This window comes from Delphinapterus leucas, chromosome 3 (genome assembly GCF_059928025.1).
Source record: "Delphinapterus leucas isolate spDelLeu-1000000601 "Yukka" chromosome 3, BTC_Dleu_Yukka2, whole genome shotgun sequence".
Classification (NCBI taxonomy): Eukaryota; Metazoa; Chordata; class Mammalia; order Artiodactyla; family Monodontidae; genus Delphinapterus; species Delphinapterus leucas.
In genome coordinates this window covers 118701999-118711651 of record NC_143131.1, presented here as the reverse complement: position 1 = coordinate 118711651, position 9653 = coordinate 118701999, and the positions used below count along the sequence as shown (strand labels likewise).

The following is a 9653-nucleotide window of genomic DNA, read 5'->3' as shown; positions in this document are numbered from 1 at the left end:
AAGAGACTTAATAGGTGCCCTTGACAGGTATTACTCCATTTTGAATCATGTTAGGTGGGTTTACAGATACTGTACAATAACGTGGAATGGAAGAGATCGTGGGTCAAGCGAAATGAACACCACCAACCACACCAAAGGACGGTCTTCATCCAAAGACGGTGATGTTGTGTATATGGTGGGATTGGAAGGGAGTCCTCTATTATGAGCTCCTTCCGGGAAACCAAACGATTAATTCCAACAAGTGCTGCTCCCAATTAGACCAACTGAAAGCAGCACTCGACAAAAAGCATCCGGAACTAGTCAACAGAAAACGCATAATCTTCCATGAGGATAACGCAAGCCCGCATATTTCTTTCATGACCAGACAAAAACTGTTACAGTTTGGCTGGGAAGTTCTGATTCATCCGCCATATTCACCACACATTCACCTTCGGATTTCCATTTATTTTGGTCTTTACAAAATTCTCTTAATGGAAAAAATTTCAGTTCCCTGGAGGAATGTAAAAGGCACCTGGAACAGTACTTTGCTCAAAAGATAAAAAGTTTTGGGAAGATGGAATTATGAAGTTGCCTGAAAAATGGCAGAAGGTAGTGGAACAAAAGGTTGAATATGTTGTTCAATAAAGTTCTTGGTGAAAATGAAAAAATGTGTCTTTTATTTTTACTTAAAAACCGAAGGCACTTTTTGGCCAACCTGGTAGATATATATATTCTTTTTCAGATTCTTTTCCATTATAGGTTATTATAAGATACTGAATATAGTTCCTGTGCTATACAGTAGGTTCTTGTTGTTAAGGTGATGGAATTTCCTGAGGAGCCAGGCTTCAGTGGCCTGAGTCTTCTGAATGCAGAGACTCTGATGAAGAAAATAACAATGAAGGGCTATTTTTACAACCTTAGCCGTAGAGCTGGGATTCCAAGCCTTTTTGTCTGACTGCAGAGTCAGTGTATTTCACACTGAACTATACTCGTATCTTGGTCCTCAGGGATGTCCCAGTGACATGGTCTGGCCTTTAGGCATGGCTTAGGGTATTAGAACATGCCCAACAGGACACACAGGGAAAAGTGTGGTCCGATGGGGCTTCCTTGTTTGGATTGTGGACAGATGTAGCTACTTCTGGATAAAGGGAAGTGAGAATTCAAATGTTTTTCATGTAACTCTTTGCCCAGAAATCCAGAAGTTCAGACTTGTGAGGGCTGTTTTAAAAGCATAGCCCTTCTAAAATTGAGGGCAGTCATCAATTAGATCCCTTGAACTATAACTTGCTTACTAAATAATATCGTGTAACCTGCCTTCACCTATCAAGCTTGCCTTAATTGTTCCTGCAAATTACATACCCTCATGTAGCTTACACAATGTCACAAGATTCCTTTAACTGCCCCTCTGTGGATAACACCTCTGACATATGGGTTGCTATAGTAACGGTTCCTTAAGTTGATTTTCAGGAACTTAGAGTCAGCTCTTGCCAGGTTGTGTTCCAGCTGATTAAGACTGCTTGGAACCACTGACCCTCCAACTGGGCCTGTGCGAGTGTTGGATGGATGGCCTTTTGACATCAGAAGGCCAAAACTTCACCCTCAGATCATGCTAATGCCACCACTTTCTGAACATGCATCCCATGAAGAAGGATGTAACTCAGATACACCTGAGCAGAATACTGATTACCTCACCTTTTTCCTGTCCCCAATCACCTTCCCCTGTACCTCCAACCACCCTACACCCTTCACCCATAAATATCCCAAGCCCCTTGCCTTCAGGGAGGTGAATCTGAGACTTGTTCTCCCTGCTCCTCACTTAGATGCCTTGTGAATAAACTCTTTCTCTGCTACAAACCAAAGCGTCTCGTCTCAGTGTTTGGCTTACTGCCTGTTGGGCAAACAAACCTGGTTTGGTAACAATTCCCCACCCTCTGGGACACTTGCTTTTTTTTCTTGACAAAGCAGTTGAGTTACTAATTAATCCTCATTCAACATAGGTCCAGCTTTTCATTCCTAGGGCATAGGAATTGTCCTGGGGAAAGGGCAGGAGATAGCTAGGTACAAGTGGGAAAATTATATTTAGGAATATCTCATTTCTCAAATTTCAGGGTGGGGAAGTGGAAACTAAGAGAGCGAGGGACTTGGCCAATGTGTCTCTGTTAAACACATAGACTTCTCTACTTTTAAGAAAGCTATCACTTTAAAAAATTGTGAGGGGTCTTCCCTGGCGGTCCAGTGGTTAAGACTCTGCTCTTCCAATGCAGGGGGCACGGGTTTGACCCCTGGTCGGGGAACTAAGATGCCACATGTCATGCGGCCAAAAAAAAAAAAGCTATTATTTCTTAATAAACAAATTTAAAGAACAAGTCAGCAAAAAAAAGGAGGGCGGGGTGAGCTATTCCTCAGACCAACTTCCTTCTCTTGAACCTAATTCTAGCCCTTGGAGTCAATAGATGAAGTTTGCAATCTCTTCCACAAAATATCCAGTTAAATACCTTAGGATATTCAGGGAGTTGGACTTGGGTGACAGGAGGTTAACAGTAATTACCAAGACTAGGGAAAATTAAGGAACTACCGGGGTTGAGTCACTGGGCTATAGGCAGGGGACGTGAGAGTCCTGGCCTGAGGCAGTGAGGATCTTCCTTTCCCCATCCCAGACAAGGCTGGGGGCGCCTGAGTCATCAGGGCACTGCCTGAGGCAGAGGGCCCTAGACACCTTGCAAGATACTTCCTGTTATGGCTCCTCTCCTGGCAAAATCATTCACTGCAAAATTTCCTAGGACAGCGGATGGGGTGGTTGGGAGGAAGAAATGTGGGGAGTGGCAGGGTTCAAAGAGGAGGGAACGGAGTGACATCCCAGGGTTACGTAAACTTTCAGAGGCTGCCAGAGGGTAAGGACAAATAAGTTTGTGGAGCCTGGAAGCCGACGAGAGCCGCTGTAAAGGAAAGAAGCCACAGCCCATCCCAGAGCCTGGCGGAGAGGCAGAGGTTCTGAGGACCTATCGACCATGGTGAGTGTATGCTCTTGGGGCCGAAGGAGGGCTACTCGGGGAACCTTAGGGACCGGCAGGATCCGCCCTGACCTCCGCTGTCTTCGCAGGTGTGCGTGCCCTGTCTGATGCTGCTCCTGCTGCCACTGCTACGTGTGTCTGCGGCCACACCAGAGCCCTGCGAGCTGGACGAAGAAGATTTCCGCTGCGTCTGCAACTTCACGGATCCGAAGCCTGACTGGTCTAGCGCCATGCAGTGTATGGTTGCTGTCGAGGTGGAGATCCGTGGCGGCGGCCGCAACCTGGAACAGTTTCTGAAGAGCGCCGACGCCGACTCGAAGCGGTACGCTGACACGATCAAGGCTCTGCGCTGGCGGCGGCTCACGTTGGGCGCTGCCCAGGTTCCTGCTCTGCTTCTGGTCGCCCTCCTGCGTGCTCTCGGTTACTCCCGGCTCAAGGAACTGACGTTTGAGGACCTGGAGGTAACCGGCCCGATGCCGCCGCCGCCTCTGGAAGCCACTGGGCCTGCGCTCTCCACCCTCAGTCTCCGTAACGTGTCGTGGGCAACAGGAGGTGCCTGGCTCGGCGAACTGCAGCAGTGGCTCAAGCCTGGTCTCAGGGTACTGAACATCGCGCAAGCACACTCGCTTGCCTTTGCCTGCCCACAGCTCCCCACCTTCCAGGCCCTCAACAGCCTAGACCTGTCTGACAATCCTGGACTCGGCGAGCGCGGGCTGATTGCGGCTCTCTGTCCGCACAAGTTCCCGGCCCTCCAAGGTCTAGCGCTACGCAACGCGGGGATGGAGACGCTCAGCAGCGTGTGCGCTGCGCTGGCGGCGGCGAGTGTGCAACCCCACCGACTAGACCTCAGCCACAACTCGCTGCGCGCCACCGCCCCGGGCGCTACCTCGTGTGTCTGGCCCAGCGCACTGAGCTCTCTCAACTTGTCGTTCGCGGGGCTGGAGCAAGTGCCTAAAGGACTGCCGCCCAAGCTCAGCGTGCTTGATCTCAGCTGCAACAGGCTAAGCAGGGCGCCGTGGCCAGACGAGCTGCCCGAGGTAAATAACCTGACACTGGACGGGAATCCCTTTCTGGGCCCTGGAGCCCTCGAGCACCAAGAAGACCTGAAGAACTCTGGTGTGGTCGCAGTCTGTGCACGTTCCGCCTTGAGCATGGGGGTGTCAGGAGCCCTGGCACTGCTTCAGGGAGCCGGGGACTTTGCCTAAGGCCCAGTGGAGAAGGGGGAGAGGAATTAATTGGCTCAGATTGTCCTGGCTCTGGGAGAGCCTCGTCAGGACATCTCAACCAACCAATCCTCTGCCCCATCTTCATTAAAATCTTAAACAGCGGGTCGGTGACATTCACTCAACAGACATTTACTGGGCACATTGCTGGATAGCGAATCCATTATACTTAAACTTTCTTCATCCTAACTCCCTAGAAACCATACCTGCCCTTACTTAGAAAAGAACTACAGGGGCAGAAAGGGCAGGGAAAAGTCGCCTGTCTAGGGCTGTGTGGCAGAACCAAGGGTTTCTGCCCAATGCGGGCTTTCTGAACAGATTACTGGCACCTGTTAAAGGATGTTTGAATGGTAAACATGCCTAGGAGGATACAGAATGTTTCCTCTCTGGTGCATTTTCCAAGAGTCAGCTTCTCCCTTTCCAAGGTAATAAAACCCAGAGCCATTTGCTTATTCTCACTCTCTTTTTTTCCTCCAACCCCCAGTGAGGAGAGACAGCTATGCCACTTGTTCTACATAAGCTCTGAGTTTTAGAATTTCAGGGTTCCTCTCCTGTAGCGTACAGCCCCTCTGCACACACAGGTACACTGGCTTTCGCTGTGTCATGTAATGGGGAGTTTGGGGTTGGGGAACTGATACAAGATGCTGTCATTTAACAGCCTGTCTCTGAACCAGAGATCTTGTGACTATGTTAGTACATGTGTGTATATTCGTTCTTTGATTTGCAAACAGGATAACACCTTAGACCCTTCACAGCTTCTCAGACCCCTGCACAGGGCAATTAATAGTATACGTCCTCTGAACCACGTTATCTCAGTGACCCAGGACATCAGCCAAGCAGCCAAGAGGTACTGTTCCTTCTAAGGGTCCCTTCTTCATTACATCAAGGAGGCAGCCACACCCAGCAGAGATCTAGGTATCTGCCTCCAGGCGGACCTCAAGAGGAGTGGGAGGAGGCATGTAAACATAGCCCTCCAGCCTGCCTCCCTCCAGTGTCCAGAACCACACAGATAGGAATGGAGAATGCAAATTAACATTGATGGGAGAGTTACACAGGTTATCAGACCATGGGCTCAAAGAGTCATAGGGGCAGCTAAATAAACTGCCAATCTATGTGGCTGAACCACACTGACTCCATTTTGTCACCTCCATCTTAGGCCCACAGTCTTGCCCCTCCCCTTTCTGCACAACTGAGCTTTAGTCTACTCACAAGGAGTGCACCCAAGCCAGATTACTTTCCTAACAACTTTTACTCTTGCCTTCATGTGATATGAAAACTGGAAGAATGCCTTTTTTGACACAGATGGTTAATGGTCATGAGACCCCCCAGGAGGAAAAAGCCCCGGTTCCCTCGGATGCAGATGTGCATCTTACTTGGTAGTCAAATTCTGTTTTTCACTTTGGCTCCTTTAAATCCAAGGTATCCCCTTCGCAGAGCGCCGCTGTGAATGCCTCTGGATCCTAGCTGTATGTAAGTTCACAATACGCATTATGTAATATGGCTGTATGTCAGTACGCACAATAAACTTCAAAATTGCACTTTATGGAGTTGCCTGCTTTGTTTTTTGGTCTCAAGGTTCTTTCTCAGTTCGGTGGATATTATTCAATATCTCTGCCTCCCAACACTTTTGCATGTGGATAGACAGTTTTCCCAATACCATTTTTTGAAAAGACATTGAATGGTCTTGGCATCCTTGTCGAAAATCATTTGACCATATATGTGAGGTTTTATTTCTGGGCTCTCTATTCAATTCTATTGGTCCATATATCTGGGGTTTTTTTGGCATTTTTGCGGTACGCGGGCCTCTCACTGCTGTGGCCTCTTCCGTTGTGGAGCACAGGCTCCGGACGCGCAGGCTCAGCGGCCATGGCTCACGGGCCCAGCTGCTCTGCGGCACGTGGGATGTTCCCGGACCGGGGCACGAACCCGCGTCCTCTGCATCAGCAGGCGGACTCTCAACCACTGCGCCACCAGGGATGCCCCATATATCTGTTTTTATGCCAGTACCACACTGTTGTGGTTACCGTAGGTTTGTAATAGGTTATGAAATCAGGAAGTGTGAGATCTCCAATTTTATTCTTTTTTTCAAGATTGTTTTGGCTCTTTGGGGTCCCTTGAGATTCCATATGAATCTTAGGATGGATTTTTCTATTTCTGCAAAAAATGCCATTAGATTTTGACAGGGATTTAATTAAATCCGTAGCTTGCCTTGGGGAGTGTTGATATCCTAATAATATTGTCTTCCGATCCATGAATATGGGATGATTTTCCATTTACTTGTGTCTTCTTTAATTCTTTCAGCAATCTTTGTAGTTTTCATTGTAAGTCTTTCATCTCTTCAGTTAATTTCTAAGTACTTTATTTTATTTTTTGATGCTATTGTAAATGGAATTGGTTTTCTTAATTTCCTTTCCAGACTGTTCATTGTTAGTGTATAGAAACTGCTGAACTGAAACAAATAGACTGCCAGATAGTTCTCCTGCAAAGACAGGTTTCTTTGGGATCAGCAGAGAATTGCAATTCAGGTGTCTGCAACCACGGCAAGCTATCAATACATGCAAGTTTCTGTATGGCAAAGGTAGGAGAACACTTTTATATAGAGGAAAAGGAAGGTGGGAGGGCTCCTTGCCAGTAAAAAAGGCGTCTTTCTTCTTCCTGTTGGGCTCTGCTAAGGTCTCAGGGCATGAAGCAGTCCCTTCTGGTCTCCCAACTCTATTTAATTGAGGTTTCTGTTTATTTTTTTACAAAACTCACTGGATTTTGTTTGTTGGTTTTGTATGCCTCAACTTTGCTGAATTTGTTTATCAGTTCTAACAGGTTTTTTTGTGTGGAATCTTCAGGATTTTCTACATATAAGATCATGTCATCTGTGAACAAAGACAATTTTACTTCTTCCTTTCCAGTTTGGATGTCTTTTGTTTCTTTTTCCTGCCTAACTTCTTTGGCTAGGAACTCCAGTACTACGTTAAATAGAAGTGACAAAAGTGGGCATCCCTGTCTTGTTCCTGATCTTAGAAAGTTTTGTCTTTCACCATGGAGTATGATTGATGTTATGTTCATAAGATAATCTTCATTAAGATGAGGGAAACAGCATGATTGTATGCAGATAGGAATAAGATATATATTTTTTCTCTTTATTCTGGTAAAAAAATATATATATATATAGTAAAGTTTGCCATTTTAACCATTCTTAAGTGTAAGCTACAGTGGTATTAATTACATTCACAGTATTGTGCAACCATCACCACAATTTCCAGAATTTTTTTGTCACCCCAAGAGAAACTCTGTACCCGTTAAGCAAATACTCTCCATTTCCCTTCCCCTAGAGCCTGGGAACATCTAATCTACTTTCTGTCTCTATGAATTTGCCTATTCTAGATATTTAATATAAGTGGGATCATACAGTATTTGTGTCTGGTTTATTTAACTTAGTATAATGTTTTCAAGGTTCATCTATGTTGTAGCATGTGTCAGTACTTCATTGCTTTTTATGGCTGTATGATACTCCATTGTATTATAAACTACATTTTGTTTATTAATTCATCTATCGATGGACAGTTTTGGGCTATTGTGAATGATGCTACTATGAACATTTTAGTACACAAATCTGTTTATGTACCTCTTTTCAGTTCTTTTGCATATATACCTAGGAGAAGTATTGCTGGATCATATGGTAATTATATGTTTAATGTTTTGAAGAACTTCCAAACTCTTTTCCACAGCGGCTGCACCATATTACATTCCCATCAGCAATGGATGAGGGTTTGGACTTCCCTGGTGGTGTAGTGGTTAAGAATCCGCCTGCCAGTGCAGTGGACACGGGCTCAAGCCCTGGTCTGGGAAGATCCCACATGCCGCGGAGCAACTAAGCCTGTGCGCCACAACTGCTAACCCTGCCCTCTACAGCCCGCGAGCCACAACTACTGAGCCCCCGTGCCACAATTACTGAAGCTCACGTGCCTGGAGCCCGTGCCCCGCAACAAGAGAAGCCACTCCAATGAGAAGCCCATGCTCCACAATTAAGAGTAGCCCCGGTTCGCCGCAACTAGAGAAAGCCAGAGCCCAGCAACGAAGACCCAACGCAGCCAAAAATACATTAATTAATTTTAAAAAATGTATGAGCGTCCTTATTTATCCACTTTCTCACCAACGGTTTTCTTTTTAATTACGTTACCTCTTTTTATTTTACAATACATTTCAAAAATGCCATTAAAGTTGCCTTAACTGCTCTGTAAGACCTGGAATCAAAGAACACTGAGAATTAGAATACACAAACATCAAGCTGTAATACCTACTTGTGCTGAACGATTACTGCCAAAAGGATGTCATTTTTTAAATAAGCAGATGTGTGTCAATGCAAAATACAATACAAACTTGTTAAAACAGAACAGTAAACTTTGTTTCAACGGCTATAGAAAGGAGGTGGTTTTGTTTTTTTTTTCAATGCATCTGGTCTGGCAGCAAGTTACATTATGCATTTAAAGCAATACGTGCCCTGGGGCTTCCCTGGTGGCTCAGTGGTTAAGAATCCGCCTGCCAGGGCTTCCCTGGTGGCGCAGTGGTTGGGAGTCCGCCTGCCGATGCAGGGGACACGGGTTCGTGCCCTGGTCTGGGGGGATCCCACGTGCCGCGGAGCGGCTGGGCCCGTGAGTCATGGCGGCTGGGCCTGAGCGTCCGGAGCCTGTGCTCTGCAGCGGGGGAGGCCACAACAGTGAGAGGCCCACGTACCACAAAAACAAAACAAAACAAAACAAAACAAAACAAACAAAAAAAAGAATCCGCCTGCCAATGCAAGGGACACGGGTTCGAGCCCTGGCCCGGGAAGATCCCACATGCCACAGAACAACTAAGCCTGGGCACCACAACTACAGAACCTGAGCTCTAGAGCCCATAAGCCACAACTACTGAGCCCACGTGCCACAACTACTGAAGCCTGTGTACCTAGAGCCCATTCTCTGCAACAAGAGAAGCCACTGCAATGAGAAGCCCGCCCACCACAAGGAAGAGTAGCCCCCGCTCGCTGCAACTAGAGAAAGCCTGTGCACAGCAACGACGACCCAACATAGCCAAAAATAAAAACAAACAAATAAATAAATGTATACTAAAAAAAAGCAATACATGCCCTGAAAGTTTATATTTTCAGTTGTGTGTATGAACTGAATCAGAGCCCATTTTTTTCTTTTTATTAGAGCCATACTAGTGAGTAAGAAGTGGTACCTCATTATGTTTTAGATTTGCATTTCTTTAATGACCAAGGATTTTGAGCATCTTTTCACATGCTTGTTGGCCATTTGTATAGCTTCTTTGGAGAACTGTCTATTCAAATGTTTTTTCCTAGTTATTAATTGTTGTTTGTCTTTTTGCATTTCACTAATGTATAATGACGTTGAACATCTTTTTATGCACTGTGTATATGTTCTTTGGAGAAATGGCTATTCAA

General features: G+C 46.0%; 1 protein-coding gene across 1 annotated transcript; it reads left to right on the top strand.

Moving 5' to 3' along the window:
* Positions 1–2503: 2503 nt before the first annotated feature.
* CD14 (CD14 molecule) lies at positions 2504–5756 on the top strand. The gene is made up of 2 exons (XM_022588980.2): positions 2504–2990; positions 3080–5756. Exons 1-2 carry the CDS (start codon positions 2988–2990, stop codon positions 4193–4195), a joined length of 1119 nt encoding a protein of 372 aa, XP_022444688.1. The 5' UTR covers positions 2504–2987; the 3' UTR covers positions 4196–5756.
* Positions 5757–9653: the final 3897 nt, after the last annotated feature.